Consider the following 21307-nt stretch of genomic DNA (forward strand, 5'->3'; position numbering starts at 1 on the left):
GCTTTATCCCTTTTGCCCAGAGTCAAACAGCATGCCAGCATCCAAGCAGCAACACCATCACTAGGTCTCCATATGAATGGTTCCAGATTCCCTCTACATCGAATTTCCTACCAAATCCAATTGGACTTTCCCCAATTGCACTTGCCCCACCTGTTGGTTCCACCCCTTTTCACGTTCCCTCCCTTCGTGCACACTTCAGCCCATTATCTGTAACTCCTTGAGCAGATGGTCATTCGTCAATCATTCAACAAATGGCCACGTAGCCTGCTCTATGAGCCGAGTACAGAGCTAGGTACACACTGAAGGTACAGGTACAGCAGAATGGGAATAGAGACCTGGTACATGAGCACAAACATAAAAGGCAAGCAAGTATCTTTTGGAAAGCAGTCTTACTGAGCCAAAAAGAAGGCTCCTGCCCAGATGTCATATTTACATGGAAAAGGCCTGGAAATCCAGGTCGATGTGAGCACAGGGAGTCATGTTTTAGGACAAATACAGTGATATTTACTCAGGCTATTAGATAATTATACCCTCAAGCTCTTTATCACCAGGATTAGAGATTAGAAATAATACTCAAGTAAAGTTAACAGAGCCAGAATATTTTCATGTCGCAGTGAAAGCAGGTTTGGCAGTCAACTAAAAAGACCAGTGCTAAACACATGGACATTAACAAAGTGTCCAATTTACTCCTCCTGGAAACAAATAAAAGACTTCAGAGTAAGAAAAAAAATAGATACACAAAGAAAAATGCCCAAAATTAGCCCCTTTAAACACGCACATTATACTATTTGTGATTCACCAGATGAAAATTCGAAACTTGGGATGTTTTAATCCAGGAGTTGAAAAACAAAAATTTCTAAATGTTACCTACCTTATTTGTTAGAATAAAGACTATTCATATGAGTAACTTCAATTATAAGGGAAATTCACTGAACTAAGAACAGTTGCTCATCCCATTCATTTAATCTGTGTGTAAGGTTTGACTTTGGCTTGTTTCTTTCACTGTATTTCAGGAGAAATGTCTTTTTGATATTTTACAAAAATTGAATCAACATATCAGGTGTGATTAATACATACTCTACTAGGCTGAGCACTTTGAAATCTCAGAAATCAGATCTGTAAGCGACAATGGATAAGCAGAAATTCTTAAGACATGGGAAGGTGAAGACATTGGCATTAGAATGCCCAATGCTGAATATGGAAGAGTGGTCCTGGTACTCAAAAGCAAAACCCCCAGCTCCACAACATCATAAACAGAGTGAGTCTCCACTGACGGTGACAGCTTCAACCTTGCTTCAAGATAAGAGAAACCTTATTACTTATCACAAAAACCCAAACAGCTACGGTGAAAGAGCAACACCCAAGAAAATGCTTTTATAAGATGGTTATCTTTTAGAATTGCATTACTTGGGTAAGGTAAATGTCCATTATTAAAGACAGATCAAATGCATATCCATTATATTCCCACATAGTCCATTAAAAACTAATAAAAGAATAAGAAACTAACAAATATATTTCAAAGAAGGAAAGCAAACCCCAGATCATAAGAAATGAATAAGCTTATTTCAGAATGTAAGTTTTCAGAGGGCAGAAACCACGACTTTGCCTTCTGAGAAATTAAAACAATGTACTCCATTCTCCACCAGCAAAAGCAAATGCCTGTGTCCTGTTCCACATATTAAATAAAGCACATTCCTACAAGAGCTGGCTGTCAATTTTTTATTTTTTTATTTCTACTCTCCAACTTGGGACAAGCGTCCAAGTGAAAGCCGTGCGTTGGCCCAACATCTCTGACTCCGGAAACAGGTAGCTCCTCAGAGCTCCGTGCATGATGCCCCTGGGTCTATAGCAGCCACAGTCACGGCACGGACCAGGAAGAAACCAGAACACAAGGGATTTGGTCCCTGCTAAACGCTTGCATTCACTCTGGATGCTGTCCCTCCAGTGCTCAAATCTCACGCTGAATCTAAAATGGAAGGGTCCCTCCCCACCATGCCTCTTGGATTGAGGAGCTCTTATCCCGGAGATGGTGCGCTGAAGAAACTCAAAGTCACAACACACAGCATCTTCCTGCAGCCTAATGGAAACAATTATAAACGCTGTTTCTACAGTAAGATAATACATGCTAAAGGTGAGACTCGAGTGGATTTTTAAGATTCTGATAACAGCAACAATAAAGGTAGTAATACTAGACAGTAACATTTATTGACTACTCTCATTTGACTGTCACAGCAACCCTTGGAGGTAGGGATATCATCCCCTTCATACTGATGAGGAAACTGAGGCTTAGAGAAGTGGAGTAAATTGTGCAAAGGCATATAATTGTAGTTCAGAGGTGGGATTCTACCCAAGAACTAGCCAGTTACTGTGGCATCGGATGAGAACCTGTAGAAGTCTAGAGGAGCTGGGTGGGCTGTGGGAATAAAGCAGGCTGCAGACTGTTAGACAACTGAGCCAGGTATAGAAAGACAAGAGACCATGAGGCTGCCTTTGTTCCTGCTAGCTTTCCAGTTCCTGGCTCCTATCCGATGGGAGGCCCCTCATGGATAGAGAGATCCCTGTATTCATTCGCATTGGTAAGTTTCTATTGCTTCCAAAGCATGACAAAAACAATGGGCACCAAGGTGAAGAGGGAAAAGGTACGTAGTACCTCCTCCTCGCTAGTATACTCCAATCATTTTTATCCAGGTGCTCCTCCCTTCCATTGCAATCCTTTTGTTTCAGGATATCCCTTCCATTGATTTTCAGAGGGAGGAGGAGGAGGGGAGGGGAGGGGGAGGGGAAGGGGGAGAAGGAGGAGGAGAGAGAGAGAGAGAGACAGAAAGGAAGGAAGGAAGGAAGGAAGGAAGGAAGGAAGGAAGGAAGGAAGGAAGGAAGGAAGGAAGGAAGGAAGGAAGGAAGAAAGAAAGAAAGAAAGAAAGAAAGAAAGAAAGAAAGAAAGAAAGAAAGAAAGAAAGAAAGAAAGAAAGAAAGAAAGAAAGAAAGAAAGAAAGAAAGAAAGGAAGAAAGAAGAAACATCAATTGGTTGCCCCCACATATGCCCCGACCAGGGCCAAGGAGCGAACCTGCAACCGAGGTGCATGCCCCCTTGGCTGGGAATCAAACCCCATGACCCTTCAGTCCACAGGCCAACACTCTAATCACTGAGCCAAACCAGCCAGGGCAAGAATAAATTTTATTATATGTAAATAATATCTCAATAAACCTGAGAATTAAAATTTCTCCTTTATAGAAACATTCACATATGGCATTTATGAGGATCATATGCCTTACCAATACTGCAGTACTGTTTATAATAAAGAAAACTGGAAACCACCAGAACATCTGTCAAAAAGGAGAAAGCTAAATAGAATACAGTGTAATCATGAGGTGGAAGTTGATACAATAGTTCAAAGGAATATGGCATATATATACGTATATATTTATATGTTATGGATAAAGTTTAGAAATATTCTAATTAAGCAAAAAAGATAAGGGCACAATGGTTCACACAGAATGAAAGCATGTATGTAAAAGCAGATATATGAGACAATACTATGCAGGCTTTGTGAGTACACAGGTAGGTACCTAAAGGGATCTCTTCAAAGTCTAGAAAAATACTCAGCTCAGTGATGACACTCATTGCCTCTGGAGAAGGCCAAGACACCAGGATTGAACAGGGTGGCCAGAAAGGAGGTGAGCTCTGCCATTTTCCCTCCATAGGGAAATCTACTCATTAATTACCTATGTGATTAACAATTAATGTGTCATTTATGTGAGAAGTAAACAGAGGTTATAAGTATGAAATCATAGGTGCTTTTTATTAAATTTATTGGGGTGACATTGGTTAATAAGATCATATAGGTTGTAAGTGTACATTATAGCTTTTTAATACATGTGTTCATTTGTGCATTCCTGCACCCAACCTACATGTACACACACACACACACACACACAAACACATGCAAACACACACAGAGGTGATCTTACCAATTTGGATTTTCCATACTTTCTTGGAAGACAGACTCTTCCTTCATGGATGCATACTGTGTCCACGTAAGGCAGTGACTCTGGATAGCCATGCTTCTTTTCTGGGGATTGAGCCATGATTCCTCTTCTAACTGGATATTGGGTATCTTTAAAATGCTCACCTGTTCAACAGAGGGAGGACAGCTTTCTCAATTTCGGAAGAGCAGGCTACGTAAAGACTGCACCCAGAGGTGCTCTCAGTCTTGGATAATTAAGAGGAGAAATGATCCTAATATGTGGCTGTAAGTCCTTGATAATCAAACATACTATGACCTTACTAAATGCTGGTGAGGATGTGCAAATGGCCCGGGATTTATGCAGGCCGTTCAGTCCTTGGCCTGATTTCCCTAACTGCTAAGCACTAAGCAAATTCTCACCCTCCTCCGCGTCTCCTCTAGGGCTGGTTATGGCCTTCTTAAATTGACGGACTCTAACTGGGCCCACTATGGGCTTACGTGCAGGACGATATCAGGTAAAATATTTTCTTCATTTTAAACTCTGTCTATACCTAGAAATGTATGCTTTCCTAGGTGGAGGAGACATGGAAAACTGCAAAGGCAAAACTGTACAAGTTAGAGGTGTCCTTAAATTATTTAAGAATTGAGATACAACACAAAGTTGAATGCCTTTTTAAATAATAGATTCAAAGCATGTATATAGGTCAAAGGCAGGAAGGGCACGCACTTGGCGGAAAAAGCCAGTAAGAATTTGCTGCACAAATTGCAACACATTTTACCACCTGGAAAATAAAAGAAAGCTCATTTTCATTGTCATATCACCCTCTTTCCACTAAAGAATGTGACAGAAGTGATAGAAGCCGCCATTTTTCCTGCAGATGGCAGAGCTATGTCATTTCCAAGCTCGCGGGCAGGGGCCCAGCTGGGCTCCACGTCACACGCCGAATCACTTCCGGGCTGAAACCACCATCTGAGACGCTTCTGAAACTGTGAATCAGGATGCTCTCCTCGTATTTCCTAATGATTCTAAAAAGGCTCTTGTCGCTAATTTCTCTACAGTTGGAGCAATGTGATTTAAATTTCCACTTACCTTTTTTTCCAACAATCACCAGTGTGCTGAAGGATTTCAAGGAGAGAAAACAATTTGCTATCATGAAGATTTCATCATCAACACCATCACTTTACAGAAACATACACAAAAAGGCTTACGGAGAGCACCGAGAGTATCTGCTCCCTGAAATAACAATCCTCCCTGAGAGTGAAACAGAACTGAAGCTTTTACCTCTCCCACTAAAGATCTGACAACATATCTACCGTCTGCCCACCTGTGATCACTCTTACTTAAGAGTCACAGCTAACCATGGACAGATAAGGAAAGATGGTCACTTGATGTCAAATGTCCAAGGTATCTTTAAAATAAGTGCAGACCAGCTCTATGTCCACTAAGAGTCATCCACAAAAGAGAAAAACACAGAACTAGACAGGAAAAAAACTATCTCCAGGGGCATCTGCCAAAACTGAGGCTGGCCCTGGCTGGTTTGGCTCGGTTGGTTGGGTGTCATCCCATGCACTGAAAGGTGGCTGGTGAGATTCCAGGTTGGGGCACATGCCTAGGTTGCAGTCTCGATTTCCTGTAGGGAGCGTGCACGAGGCAGCCAGTCAATGTTTTGCTCTCATGTTGGTGTTTCTCTCTCCCTCCCTCTTCCTTGCTTTCTCTATGAAACCAATAAAAAATGTTTTTTTAAGCATTATTTCTCATGCCTGACCTCAGACTGGTTTCTAAGGCAGTGAAAATGGCTCCAGGCAGCAAGCCCTCAGGGGTTCATGAAAAGGAGGAGGTAAAAACTGAGGCTGGATATAACAGACCTTTCTTCTCTGAAGGGCTATGAGGCAAGAGAACTGGAAAAGTTCTAACGCTCCTTTCCATCAGAAAACGCTCTTTCCATGACTATTAGAAAATTACCCAATGTTATACCAAAGCTGCTAACATTTTGAAATGAATTTACCTTCCTTAAAATTTCTGGAACCACATTCCGACAGATTGCAATCCTCTTTCTATAGATGATCCCTGTTGACACATCTAGAAACAGAAAAATTTTACACTCAAAAGAATATTTAAGGAAATGTATGCTTGTCTTATGATCAATAAAACTTTGAATGTCGATCTCCATTTCCTATATGTAAAATTTAAAAAACAAACAAAACATTTAACTCAAAACTTAGGGTCTCTGACCACTTTTCTGGGCCAAATCATTCCAAATATGTACACTTATCTGTGATCAAGGAATATGTGTAAATAGCTACTTACAAGTGCACATTCTAAAGAGTCATGGATAAAAGATCACAAATTGTTCACTGCTGTGAACTATCAATGTCAACACTCCAATGACAATGGCCAGTGAGCCTCCTGCTCAACTCCAACAAAGAGAATAGTTTAACAACAACAAAAAAATGGAGAATCTGATTCTACCATCTTCTGCACCAAACATGTTTTCAAGCCCAGATTTCTGGCTACAAAATTTAAACTTATAATTAATTTTATTTGGCATACCTTTCTCTCAAAGGGGAGCAGACTCCCCGAGACTGGAACTACCGTTTTAGAAGGAAGTTTCCAGAACACCAGGAATGTAAAAAAAAAAAAAAAGAAAGAAAGAAAGAAATGAAATGAAAAGAAAGAATGAAACCACTTAATAAATGTGAGTTCAGAAAAAGTTAGAGAAAAAGATAAACTTAGCAGCATTGTCGTTTGCGCTGTGAATTCTGTGACTAGGCCACACTCCTAGGAGGTTTCTCACGGCTCTGGCTACAGGAGCCTGAACCTTGGTGCAAACAAGCTTCTGACGGGAAGCTGTTGACAGGGTAAGAGACTGATTTGTCTTCTCTGCCAATCAGCACTCCTCCTGCCATCTCATCCAATGTTTGCAGCACACATACTGAAATGGATTAGCCACTCCTACAGGCAAAGATGCCCTGGTCGATGGTGGAAATTATAATTAATGTTCCTTTGCCACTCTGGAATATGCTCATTGTTCTCTCATTTGATCTTCACAACAACCTAAAAGCAGGTCTATTATTTTCCCATTGAATGATGAAGAGCCTGAGCCTCCAAGAAGTTAGGTTATAGTAACAAAATCAGGACTTGAAATCAGGACTTGCCAAATAACAAGTTTCTCCCACACGGAGTGCTGGTACCTGAGAAAATGTGGGTTTTTTAATATTTTTATAAAAGTTGTGGAAGTGCAGAAAATAACCTCACAAGCAAAAGACTGTTTTCTGTTCACCGAGGACAGAGGCCTCAGCGTCATGTAATGAAAAGTACCATCATACGTCTACTCCAAAGACTCTGGAACATGTCACATTGGGGGCAGAGTGTCTCCAAAGGTTTAGTGATGGATTGTGCCCATCATTATAGTTCCCTGCAGTGCCCAAGTCTCAAGTTCAAATACTGAGAGAGAAAACGCTTCCACAGGAGATATGAGGGACAGAGAAAAGACTCTTACACTCTAGTCCAGGGTCAGTAAACATTTCCTGTAAAGGGCCAGGTGGTTTCAGATTTTGTGAGCCTTACAGTCTCTGTTGCAAAAACTCAAACTCTGCTGTTGTCACCAGGAAGCAGCCATAGTTAAAATATAAACAAACAGGCATGGCTGAGTACCAATAAAACTTTATTGACAACAACAGGCCACACAAGCATAATATATCATCACTTGCTCTTGTCAATACTGAAACACAGTAAGTACAGTTATGGCACCATAATCGATCACTTTACAGTCACATCTCACACACATGCTTTAACCATCTGCCATCTCTAAAATGATATATGAATATGTTACAGGATATAATCATGCAAACTTGGACAAGTTATTTCTCTCTCTCTACCTTGGTTTCTTCATTCATTAAACAGAAGTAACTATCGCTTCTCGGCCTTTTGGCTAAGATCAAGTGCAGAAGTAACCATAATACCTATCCCATACATTGTTTTGAAGATTACATGAGTTAATAAAAGAAAATGTGGCTGGCACATATTAAGTGCCCAAAAATGTTAGCTGTTATAATTGTCATCAATGAATTATTAACTGAGAAAGTGGCAAGAGCATAGTAGGCAAGCCTTCTACTGCTAGAAGTGCTCAGTGCTCTCTTCTCTCAGTCACCTCAAATACAGAATTACACCTGTTTAAAACGTAACAGGCTATACATACACCACAAACAAACACACATCTTTACAAAAATCAGGATCAATGAAGTGACGTAAATTCAGAGACCTTACCTCTTTTTTCCTCCACAGTGTTTACCGCGATGACATTTTTATCCATGGGGTTGGGATACTAAAAGAAAGCACATAGAGAAGAATTAGCATTCATCTTTCACCAAGGTGAACTCTTCCGTAGTAACCACAGTTATGCGTGGGAACAGTAAATATTCTCCAAGCAATGTCTAAGGCCCGTTTTCAATCAAGGGCCTTCATTTTACTACTTCAGCCCAGGTAAGTGAGAGGCTAAAAACAGCTGTGCCTGAATGAACTCTAGGAGGAAGCTTTCTTAGACCCAACCTAGCCCTGGGTGCAGAGGAGGAGGTTAGGTTAAGCTAATCAATAATTAATACTAGCAATATTGAAACAGCCTTAAATCAAGTGTTCTTTGTGCCAGCCACGGTGCTAAAGGCTTTACCAGCACAGTCCTGTTTCAATCCCCTAGCAGCCTCTTTGTTGTGACTTGGTTCTGTGATATCATTATCCCAACTTTCAGAAATGGAAACTGAATAAAGGTCAAAGAGCTTAGGGTCACCAGCTAGTGCATGGAGAGCCAGGGAATTCAACCAGGCCTAACACGGAGTGAATTCCTTCACTACTGTCCTATACCATTGCCTGGTAGCTGGATTAGCATCACAGGAACATAATCCTAGGAGTGGTCTATGCCAGGTCCTCAATAAACAGTTTACTGATGGACTACATTCCCCTGAAGGACAGTTTGGATATAATAAGGCTGCTAGTAGCTACCATTTTTGTCCTAGGCAGTGGATATATTTTCAGTTTAATTCTCAAACCTATCCCATGACATACATGCTGTTTTTCCCCTTCCACAAGTAAGAATCAAGACTTGGATAAAGTAAATAATTTTCTCAAAATCAGCCTGCTAATGAGCACCAAGACTGTAATGTACCCACAGACGCTCTGTTGCCTTCAATGTCCACGTCCACTTAACCTACACTCAAATCAGTTACTCAAATCCAACCCTTTCCATTGCTAAGACGAAAAAGGAGAGACTTAGAGAGCGAAGTGACTTCCTCAAAGCCACAGGACAGGTTGGCGGCTGACTCAGGCCTGCTGAGCAGCCCTTGGACTCTTTTCTCAGAGGTTTACTGCTTTATCATGTGACCAAATCTGAAAAGAAAAGTACAGGAAGTCTTATCCAAGACATCATAAGGGGGAGGCGAGAGCAGCAAAGAGGCTGGAGGGCAAAAGAAGAGGGTCCTCCACCCAGCAAACTTGGACTATACGTCTTCTGAACCTCAGGAAAGAGTAGGCAAAACGCAGTGAGTGTGGGTCTCCCCCACCATGCACAGCTGGGTGCGTGTGTGCTTGTGAGTGTGCGTGTGTGCGTGTGCGTGTGTGTGTGTGTGTGTGTGTGTGTGTGTGTAAGAGGCTCATTGACTGATTTTGACTTTATCGAAAAGGTCCTTCACCTTCAGACATTCTTTAAGATACCTGCGGCCCCAAAGGACACTGGATTAGAACAGAGGCTGAGAGAGCGGGAACATGGTCTGTCCCGGCCACTCCTGCATCTCTACCACCTGCACAGTGTCTGGCGTCAGTGGACACTCAATAAATATTCGCTGAATGAAGGAATGATTTGGCAGATAAACCTGACTGACCTCAGCAATCAGTTTGAACACTACAGCTTACTTCTTGTGTGGGAACCAATCTGAGAAAAGCAATCCTAGTCCTCAGCAGCCTCACACCTCGTCATGCCCGGTGCCACAGACTGTCATTCACACTTCCATCCTGGCAACTATAATCCTGATAACTAATCAAAAATGACTCAGTTATTCATTCTTTCATTAATTTTTGCTCTGGGAAGAAAATGCTCAAAATTGTGATGACTGCTTTCTCAAAATTTAGCCTTCAGTTTGGGTTTAGCTGTTCTGTTCCTCATTCAGGGGCCTCACTCACCTACACAACCCCCGTGAAGCAAAGGCAATATCTGAGATACACAGATACCCTGAATTGTGTGTGTGTGTGTGTATGTGTGTGTGCTAGAACTTTCACACTAATGTAAAGTGAGAGTACTTCCTTTACTACAGTCCTAGTTTGCTCATTTTTTACTCATCAGTACATCCTGACCAAATATTGTACATACAATGTAAGTTGTAGGAAGATTACTGAACTAAATTATGAAAGAGATTGCACATGTAATCACTAGAGAAGGGCAGTGATCAAAGTTTTCAGTCCTTATTACTTCACTTAGTTATCAGGGAAATTCCTAAAGAGTATAATAAACTCAGAAACATCACACTTTTACATAATTCTTATATTTGTTTATTAAGTCAAAGGGTTTCAGTTTAAATAATAGTGAAAACTGTATTTATTCTTCATTCAAACGTTTTTTAAGTAACTGCCATGCCAGGCATTGTTCCAGACACTGAGAATATAGTAATAAAATAAACAAAATTGTAGCCACTTAGAGAGTTCACATGTTAGTTGGGAGAACAAAGGAGATATATATATATATATATATATGGAAAATAAGTCAGACTAAGGAATAAGAGGGGAATAAAAATTGTGGAGAGAAGCCACTGTAAAATAGATAAGTGGTCACCCATTAGATATGCTTGTGAATAACAAAAGTAAAATGGAAGTTTTATTAACCAAACACAAAAGATCCTGAACTATTCATTCCAGTAAAATCATCTGCAAGAGTCGAGTCATTTTCCTATGCAACTACTTTTGGAGTTGGATAGTCATGAGCCTCACGTTTCCAGACGAGAATGGGAAAAAAATCAGAGGTTTGTTTACAACAGCTAAATACCATGACATAAAAGGCAAGTGTTTGAACTTGTTTAAAAGTAAGGATTTATTGTGCTGAGGCTCCCCCTACCTGGCATTACTTGAAATGATCTGACATCATCTTGTGGTAACTTGACTATTCATGATTTAATTCACAGAAATGTATCTGAAGTCAGATAAGGGGATGAGAGAGGGAAAGCTGCTCAGAGAGGCGACAGTGGAATGGATCGAGCTAGGTCAGCAGCAGCCCACTGAAGACTTACTGAGCATCGACTGTGGCACTGCAGGGTGCTGCATTAGAGACTCCTATATGTACTATCTCATTTAGTCACCTCCAAAACAGTAAACCTATTAACAAGTGTCAAGATAAGGAGTTTTCATGTTAAAAGCACAATGGGATGGTATAAAACCTGCACACAGCAAGGCCAGGCTTGGATTTTCCAGTCCCCCCTCCACACTAGGAACTCTCATGAAAGCACAGTGGTCTGATGACCCAGATCTCTTCCAAAAATCCTGCCACCCTTGGACTTGGCTCAGGGGATCACAAACTGCAGTGGCATAAGAATTACTGCACGGGCCTGTGCACCTTCGCCACGCATGCCATATTTTCTGGGTGACTTAAGAGATTTTTGAAGGTCTATTTAACTTCATTTTGAACTTAGGATTTTCACTTTCTTCACAGAATGCATAAACTAACTCCTTTCCCCAAGATACTGATCTATTGCAAATAATCACCATATGCATTACATGTATGTAACATCTAACAAGAGTAAAGTGTAGACTCTCCCACATTGGCATAAAAACCTTGCTTTCATTTATTTTTTACATATTAAAAGGTAAGAGGCCAAAAACTTGCAAAATACTGGGTAAAAGCAAAATATACATGAAAACAAACACACAGCTATGAAAGTGAGTGGCCAAGAAATTGAGTCCATCTAATTACAGGAAAAAAACTCAATACACATGTGAGAGGAGCTTCATGAAGATATAGTATTTACCTTTCCTATTTATAGGAGGAAAAAAATAGCCTATCTAATAAAGATGGAATATGCAAATTGACTGTAACTCTGCGACAAAGATGGTGGCACCCACAGCCAATAAGGAGTGAATATGCAAATTAATGCGACAAGGCAAGAGGCGGAAGGCAGCTCCAGCTGGAGCGAAGTCAGTGCTGGCAGCCAGGGGAAGGAAGGCCTATTCTTGCACCAATCTTCATGCATCCGGCCTCTAGTGCATATATATATATAAGCTTTCATAAAGCCTCCCCTTAAAATAGTAAGGAGTTAGTAAAGTATCAACTTTCCTAAAACCTCAGAAGTCAATACACTCCTCACCCCACTCCACCTCCCAAAAAAGTCAATGACCTCAAAAGGAGTCATTGTTTACCAACTTCCAAATGGCCTGATCCAAGAGAGCACAGGAAGCAGCTGACCTGACAGATAAGTATGATCAGTTCTGCAAAGACAACTAAAATAAAAAATCTGATATATTAACCTCCCTGTTAAGCACTAAAGGAATCCTTGCTACCTAGGCTGCTGAAAAGAGATTTGGTGTATAGCTACCCAAAGAAATCACTATGGGCTAGGCCAAATTCCCTTTACAAGCTACATGCAATAGTCTACCTTAAAGGAAAAGCAAAGTTAATTTTATACCAATATCAATGGGGTCATTGATTAATCAAAATTTCAATGATAAAATAACTAACAGTGGTGAAGTGAATAGATATTTTGAATGGCTGTTCACTGGCCTTTCAGGCCAGTAGGATGATGAAGTAGAAAGAAGAAAGGACCAGGAGCTAAGACATGCAGACCACGGTGCTGCCATCTGAGAAGCCAGGGTAGGGGACCACCAGATGACCCTCAAAGGCCCTCTGGCTGGGAAGTTATCATGCTACACAAAGGCCAATCACCGTCACATTTCCCTCATTCATTCAAAACTGTCCTAATAATTGGGAATGACATAAAGAAGTTCTTTGAAAGAAATAGTTTATAATTGGGATACAAAGGAAAATCCTCTTATCTCAACATGTAATGCATTTATAAACCCAATGCATTAAAGATACAATCGAAGTCTCCAAAATTACTGACCAGTACTCTTCACAGCGCCATGGTTTGAAAGACTAATGAACTCTCCCACGTCAGAGGAGACTAAGACACGAAAACTAAATGCAGTGTGGGGTCCTGGATTGGGTCCTGGAAAAACAATATTAGTGGACAACGGCCAAAGTCTGAATAAGGTCTGTAGATTAGTTAACATTGTAGCAATGTTATTACCATGGTTTTAAAAATTATACATGGTTTGGGGAAGCTGGGTAAAGAGCGTATTGGAATTCTTTGCTGTTTTTGCGACATTTAGTAAGTTAAATTATTTCTAAATTTAAAATTAAGAAATAAATAACAAAATTAATGAAGTCACAAAGTGTTGAAACAGAATGAGTTTTAGAAACCAAGAGACCTCAGTTTGAAGCCCATCTGTGGGAGTCTTGGGCAAATTACTTTAATCTCAGTCTGACTTCATTTCTTCATCTGTAAAATTAGACAAAAATACCTACCTCCAAGAGTAGTTATATGAATTAAAGAAAATAATTTTATACAAAGTATAGCATCTGGCACCATGCAGGTCCTCAATGAACAGTAGCTGGTTTTGCTACTAAAGAATGAATCAACATTTTTTGACACTTAGTTTCAAGGCTTCAAAAGATCAACCGAAGGACTTGTATGCATGCATATAAGCATAACCAATGGACACAAGACACTGAGGGGTAGGGGAGCCCGGGGGGGGGGGGGGAGGGGGGGGGGATGTCAAGGGGGAAAAAAAGGAGACATATGTAATACTCTTTGTAATACTTTTTAAGCAATAAAACAAAATTTTTTTAAAAAAAGGCTTCAGTCTTTATCTTGCAATTTACTGTGGTGTGGCATTAAGTATATTACTGGTATCCATCTGTAATCCAAATATAGTTAAATGATGGTTTAAAACTATGGGAAGATATTTTTTCCTTTCCCAGACTAGTAAAACCTCACAAGCTATGCTTTAGCAATTCAGAATTTGTGTAAGATACAAGTCTTCCCTGACACGCCCCTCCCCCACTAGAATTAGCGAAAGCACCACATTGGAGAAGTAAGAGTAGTAGAGAGAAGATTTACTTTATTAAAAAGGCATCAAACTCTAAATAGTCTAAAAGTTCTCTCAGATTTATAAGTAAACTACAAACCTTGCCTCACACTGTATGCCTGTGCTATGTCCCTGAGAAAACACTTATCACAGAAAATCAATATAGTTCCCTCTGTCCCCCTTCACGGTGAGCCCCTTGAGGCCAGGGCCATGTTTTAGTTACCTCCTCATCTCCCAGGGCACACACTTTTATGGGTGTCTATTAGTAAACATATAATGAATGGTTAACTACTAGTACTTGGATAGTTTAAAATCTCCTGTCTTTTGTGCACTGATTAAGCCAAAGCCTCCCTGAGATAAGTTACCAAGTGTACTTTAATGTTCTATAAATGACATTTTAAAAATAAGTCATGATTCAAATATGCAACTTTATTCATGCTCACTCTATCCTTTATTACTCCAAGTTAGTAAAGATGTCTACAGATTACTTCTCTAGGCTTTTAATTTTTAGATTCATGAAATAGTGTGATAAATTAATAGTAGTAGTAGTAGTAGCAGCAGCATTACTCTCATAACGTATAACAAGTACTTGTAAAGAACCTACTGTGCGCCAACATTAAGCTATGCATAGGTATGTGCATTATCCAATTTATTTCCCCCAATTCCAGATGATAGCTTTTTGTTCTTCTGATTTTGCAAACTGAGGCATAGAAAAATGAACTGACTTGCCTAAGCTCACACAACTACAAGCACCCTGGACCCCTATCTGATGTCTAAGCCCATGCTCCTCATGTCTGTACCATTCTCCTCCACATCGTGCCTAATCTTCTAGTAGAATTGAGGATAAGAAGGTAAAACGGAACAAACACTATTACAGTGTGAGCCAAAAGAATAACAACCATTATGTTAAACAGGCCTTATCATTTGTCACATCATTTATTCTGGAAATGTGGATTCACCCCAAATATTTCAGGAGCTCTGCAAAGGGAGACGTTCCAGATAAGTAAGTGTCAGATTTGCAAGGGGAAAGAGATAGGATCAGAAATGGAAACGTTATTAATTACCCAATCAACTTTCTACTCTAAATGGAAATAGCATTCATAAATCCCCTTTATGAGTTTAAGGGAAAACACTCAAAAGCATTTTGTTTAGCACATCAGACTGCTGGCTAGAATAAATAAAACTGTTGAAGCAAAGAAATTATTTTAATCTGTCCATTTTATTACAGTCAACAAAGTAAGGGCATGTTACTAAATCCCACACTGACTTGGTATGAAATTATATAAGGCTAAATCCCAGAAGAGTGTTTCATTCATTCATTCATTCAATAAGGATTTGTTGAGTACCTACTATGTTCCAGGATCTCTTTGGGTACTTGGGATACATCAGGAAGAAATGACAGAATCCCTGCCCATGAAGCTTACCCTCTATTCACTCTTTTGCCTGTAGCATAGAAAGAAAATCAACCGCTCAACTCTATGGTAAGAAAAACTGTAACTTCTGCAGCCTCGTTTGAGGATCAACAAGAAAATCCAGTCAAATGACTTTAAATTTCTGGTGTACAAAATTTAAGAAGTCTTTGAATCCAGCTCATGAAAGGTAAGCCCATTAAACAGACCCATGTGGGCTACCAGAGATGAGTGAGCTTCTGGACTGCTACGTTCCTCTATGCAACTTTGGGTTCACTTGTCATGCAAGGACAGAACACAATATACACTGTCAAGTGCACTGACACTATAGTTCATGGACAGCACAGCTTAGCATTGGATGAATAAACCATTTCGGGTTTCAGAATATTCCTCCACGAAGAGTTCGTTGAGAAACACCATACACATTTCATGAACAAAGAGTGCTGTGCTGTTTGTTTTCAAGGTGCCACTTAGCTTTGAAAGCATGTAGCTAATATTTTGCCTGTGGTAGCCAACAGGCAGGTGTAAGAGCAAACATTTCTCAGGCTTTAAAAATAGTAGTATATAATAACTTGGAAGGCAAGTCCTAACATACCAAAAGCCACAGATCAGGAGACTCTATTTAAAATAGAACCTCCTTGGCGCTGAAGAGGCCTCAAACATACCATTGTGCAAAATCAGATCCAAGGCTTCCCAGAGATCCTCATGTGATTGTCCCTTCTGCCAAGTGCTTTCCTTTGAAAACACTATAAGACGACTAAAAAGGAAGTGTATTATGCCAAAAAAAAAATCATTCAGACAACTTTTAGGCTTATAAAAAGCTTATGCTTGTCAAACTGCTACGCATTTGGTCTTCTCACAATCCTGGGAGATAGGTGGGTACCTGGCGTTCACAGATGAGAAATTAAGATGGTAGGGCCACCTTAGATGGCCGTGCATGGAGCTCCCTGCACAAGGGCTGCCTGCACTAGGGCTGCAGCCACCTGGAGGAAGGAGCACCCTTTTGTAATTTGCATAAACAGACCCTTTACTTTCCTCTGGCCCTGTTTACTGTGAGCTTGTGGGATAAGAACCCTAGGTGATGCCTCTTTCTAATTTGCACAAGGGCACAGCCTAGGCTGGTGGAACTGTTTCCCAAAGCCACCTGAAAACTGCTTTTTTATTTTTTAATTTATTGATTTCAGAGAGGAGAGAGGGGGAGACAGATAGAAACATCAATGATGAGAGAGAATCATTGATCGGCTGCCTCCTGCACACCCCCTACTGGGGATTGAGCCCGTAACCTGGGCATGTGCCCTTTGCCGGAATCCAACCTGGGACCTTTAGGGACCCTTTAGTCCACAGGCCAACGCTCTATCCACTGAGCCAAACCGACTAGGGCTAAAAACTGCTTTTAACAGGGACAGCATAATGACTGAGTCCAGGTCTACTGACTTCCGGTTCATGGCTTTGTGGTAGGCATTTGGACAGACATGAGCAGAGCAAGGACGATGGGCCAGGAATAGAAGGTCACCAGGGCAGAAAACAAGGACCTCGCCCCCCCCCCCTCCCCTGGGTAAACTTTCCTTCCCAGGATATTGCTGGTCATGTGGGTTAGACCCCCTGACTTTTCATATCGCTGGTCATGAGGTTCAGACCTTCCCCTGACCTTTCCTCCCCTGACATGTCGCTAGTCATGAGGGTTAGACCCCCTGAGAGGGAGGATGAACAAGGAGGCCAGAGAACAACCCTTAAGCATTAAGCCCCCAGGACAATGAGGTTCTGACCTGCATCAAAGACATCTAGGCTTTAGTTGTGCTTGGGATCCAGGCCCAGAAAAGCAGCAAAACCAGACAAGCACACCACAGCTGACCTCAGGACCAGCAGCACTGACTAATGATCCCTGCCCTGGCGCCAACCAATCAGTGGGACCACAACCCTGAAAGGACACACCTGGAAAGCTGCTGTTAAGATCCTCCCCTGGGCTGAGACCGGTTTGGCTCAGTGGATGGAGCGTCGGCCTGCGGACTGAAGGGTCCCAGGTTCGATTCCGGTCAAGGGCATGTACCTGGGTTGCGGGCACATCCCCAGTGGGAGATGTGCAGGAGGCGGCTGATTAATGTTTCTCTCTCATCGATGTTTCTGACTCTCTATCTCTCTCCCTTCTTCTCTGTAGGAAATCAATGGAATATATTTAAAAAAAAAAGATCCTCCCCTGGGACGACACCCCCCCTAAAATCCGACCCTTAAAACCCCTTAGGACGGAGGACTTTTCCCCTCCCCATCTTCCTCCTCTGCCCCCACACCCTCAGCAACATTACCTTTACCCTTCTCTCTAAGATCCACGGGCCCCTTCTTTTGCCTCCGTAACTTGTTTCCTGAGCCCATTTCTTCTCCCACTCACTTCTACCTCTGTGACTTTCTTCATAAACTTCCTCTTATGGTTTGAGTCTTGGCTCTGAATTCTTTCCTAGCCAGAACTCAAGTACTGAGGTGGCTGAACCAAGGTCCAGTCTGACCCCACTGGTCTAACCCCACTGGTCTAACCCTACTGGTCTAACCCCTGGTGTCATTCTCGCCACCGCCAACAGCTTTAAATAACATAAGATGAAGATTCTCACAGCCATTGGATTTACCAATGTCTCAGAACTAGTCACAGAGCCCCTCCCAGGGATCCGTGAAGATTGCTTTTGAATAGAAACAATGGAAGTGTCATGTTGTCCGTAGTGTTGACACTGCTCCATCACTAGGCCTTTTCTGAAAATGTTCTCCTTCCCTTTCGCTGCCCCTACCTTCCAAAATGTCCTCCTCGGTCTTCATTTACTATGTGCCAGGCAGTTTGATAAGTATTTTATAAGAATTCTTCTAGCTCCTAACTGAATGCAGCTATATAGGTGACCTCAGGTTACAACACATGGCACAAAAAACCTCTCAGCTGATCCCAGTCAACCAGAGAATCGTGAGAATCCTATCATTGGTGTAAGCTTCTGAATAACAGGGGTGATTTGTTACACTGCAGCAGGTAACTGAAACACTGTATTTTCTCACCCTATCACACAGCCAAGCCATACCCTTAGAGCAGGCACCAAAGGTCCACCCAGATGAATAAACCCCAGAGAAGACTGTGGACAACAGGAAACTGAGATTAGATAGAGAGCATAGCAGAGTTGATTCAGAAACATTTTACTACCTCAGTACAATCAGTTCTCTGTGTCCAACCAACCATGGATTGAAAACAGTTGGGGGGCGGGGGGCGGAATCCCAGGACGTTCCAATAAGCAAAACTTGAATTTGCCACGCAATGAGCACTACATTGAATCCACACAAATGAAGTTATGTATAGGCACACCTTACTGTAACCTATATACAAACACAGGTTATGGGCAAATGCTACGCCATCTTACGTATGAGACTTGAACATCCTCGGATTTTGGTATCTGAGGGGGGACGGGGGTCCTGAAACCAATCCCAAGGGATACTGAGGGACGACTATAATCATCTGTGTTCTTAGTGGGTACAAGCAGCACAGGCTGGTGATCAGGGTTGTGGGTTTTGGATTCAGAAATGTTGAAATCCTGGCTCTCCCACCTGCTAGCTCTGGGCACTTGGAAGAGGTGCTTAAATTTCTCCAAACCACAATTTTTCCAGACTGTGAAATGGAAGTCAATCATAATTACTTCCTGAAGCTGCTGGGAGAAGTAAGCATGGTAATGCATGAAAGCCCGTCCTCCCCTCTCCCTTCTTGCCTAGGAAATTCCTACTCGCGCTTCACCCACTATTTCACAAGTGCCACTCTTTCTAGGAAGCCTTTCCTAATGGCCACCAGGATTCCACAGGCTTCCCTGCTATATTCAGTCACAGCACCATGAACTTGCCCTGTATCAATACGCATCAGAATTGAAACTGTGTTCATTGTGTTAATCATTTATTAACGTCACTCTCACCCAGGAGAAACCACCAGCTCCGCAGAGCCTAGCACACAGAGGAAAGTATTTCTAAACACGTGTTCAATGAAAATAAAGAGAAAAAAACAACACATTTAGCCCAGAATCTTGACAAGCGCCAAGTGCTTCAGATGAGAGCTCAGCACTGTGCTATGTGCTTCTTCAAGAGTACGCACAGCCGAGGGTGAAAGTATGTGCAGAAGTAACTACCCAATACTGTAGACAATGGTCACAGTGCCCCTCCAGTTCTGACAAGGCAGAGATCACCTCCTGACAGGACAATCCAGAAAGGCTTTCCAAGGAGCCGTGGCATTAGAGAATCCACCCTCCCGAGTGCCAATCCTAACAAAAAAGGGTGTTTGCTACTTCTCTTTTGGACCCAGAAGCCTGGCCTAAGGCAAAGACTACATCAGGTCACTAATTCGGGCTTCATTCATCATTCCTCAGATTTTTTTTATTGAGCACCTAGTAGGTGCCATGAACAAGCTGGCATCTCCCCCCACCTCCCCAAACAGGCCTCCATGGTGACATCATGTTCACCAGCATCCTACTCACTTCTTTGTGACCTGGGCCCCCAACTTCATAATCTCCTCTAATGAAAGTCAGGTCTTATCACGAAAAAAATTACCACCTTCCTCCCCCAGCATCTCCCTTAGGTGTGCTCCCACGCAGCATATGGAGCGCACTGCCTGGCGGCTGCTGCACCTTGGTGAGATCTTGCTTAAGAATGTGAAAGCTGGAGGGACACCTGGAAGGTCTCTGATACAACGATCAGCTGAGACGCAGATAGGAGGCCTGCAGAGAAGATGACCTTTGACCAAGGTCATCAAGTGAATTAATCAAAGGTAAAGCCAGACTAGAGTCCAGGGCCCCACCCCCAGGCCTGGGTGCTTTTGATTTTTCAAAGAAATTTCCCATCATCCTATTGCCAGGAACCTCGGTCCTCCTCGGAGGAGCCCTTGGCATAAAGAGGGCCACTGAGTACTGAGGCCAGGGTGCTCCGATACAGGAGTACAAACAGCAGCTTTTTAGAGGCACCGGTCACTGGGATAAGCACTTTACAGGAATTATCTCACCTGATTCCTCACAACCAACCGTGGGAGCTGATCCAATTGTTTCCCCCATTTCACAGATGACGAAACCACTATTGTCCCCATTTCACAGATTACGAAACTAAGGCACGGGGAGCGTAAGCCATCTGCCCCAAGGCCCACAGCTGTTGGAATAAAAGAGAAGGTGGGCAGGCGATGGAAAGAATGCGGAGAAGACTTAAGAGGATGGCTTCAGTGACCCCCCACTCGCTTTTAAGGGGTCCTTGATGTTCTAGAAAGACGACAAGTCCTACCCAACATCCACGGGGCCCCGGAACCTGGGTTTCCAGTAACCCTCCCCACGAGCCTCTCCCTCCGCTGCAGCAGAGAGTGAACGTGAGGCCGCGCACGGAGCCTCCCCGCGGCCGGAGGGGGGAGCCTTCGAGGAAACCTCCACCCTCGCCCAGCACAGCGCGGAGGCAGCACCGCAGCGGCAGGGGAGACGGTGGGTGCGGACTCTGGCGTGGGGAGCGGAGGGGGGACGAGAGGGAACACGGGGGATAAAGAGGACAAGAGGGAGAAGAGCGGCCAGGGGGGATGGGGACGCGGGGACGGGAGGGGGAGGGACAGCTGCAGAAGCGGGCGCCGGGGCGCAGACAGCTGGCGGCGGAGAAGGCGCGGGAGAACGGGAGCCCCAGACCGGAGCCGGGCGGGTACCTTTCGGAGGAAGCTGGCGACCACCTGCTCGAAGGGGTACTTGTACACCTGGTGCACCTCCACTGTGACCCCCATCCCCGCGCGCCCCCGCGGCCGCCACGCCTCCGCGAGCGCAGGGCCACGCGAGCTCCACCGGACTGCAGGC

At 42.8% G+C, this 21307-nt stretch overlaps 1 protein-coding gene across 2 annotated transcripts in view; it reads right to left on the bottom strand.

The window, feature by feature from the left end:
* The window catches only part of PRELID2 (PRELI domain containing 2), a 62854-nt gene extending 41547 nt beyond the window's left edge, over positions 1–21307 (bottom strand). For both annotated transcript variants that reach the window (XM_059698762.1, XM_059698763.1), the window contains exons 1-4: positions 21163–21307; positions 8233–8290; positions 5972–6045; positions 3970–4130 (exon numbers count right to left, since the gene is read on the bottom strand). In XM_059698762.1, coding sequence (XP_059554745.1) covers positions 3970–4130; positions 5972–6045; positions 8233–8290; positions 21163–21237 — 368 coding nt within the window. In that variant the 5' untranslated portion in view covers positions 21238–21307. The remainder of the gene's footprint in view (positions 1–3969; positions 4131–5971; positions 6046–8232; positions 8291–21162) is intronic.

Source organism: Myotis daubentonii, chromosome 5 (assembly GCF_963259705.1).
Source record: "Myotis daubentonii chromosome 5, mMyoDau2.1, whole genome shotgun sequence".
In the NCBI taxonomy this organism is placed as follows: domain Eukaryota; kingdom Metazoa; phylum Chordata; class Mammalia; order Chiroptera; family Vespertilionidae; genus Myotis; species Myotis daubentonii.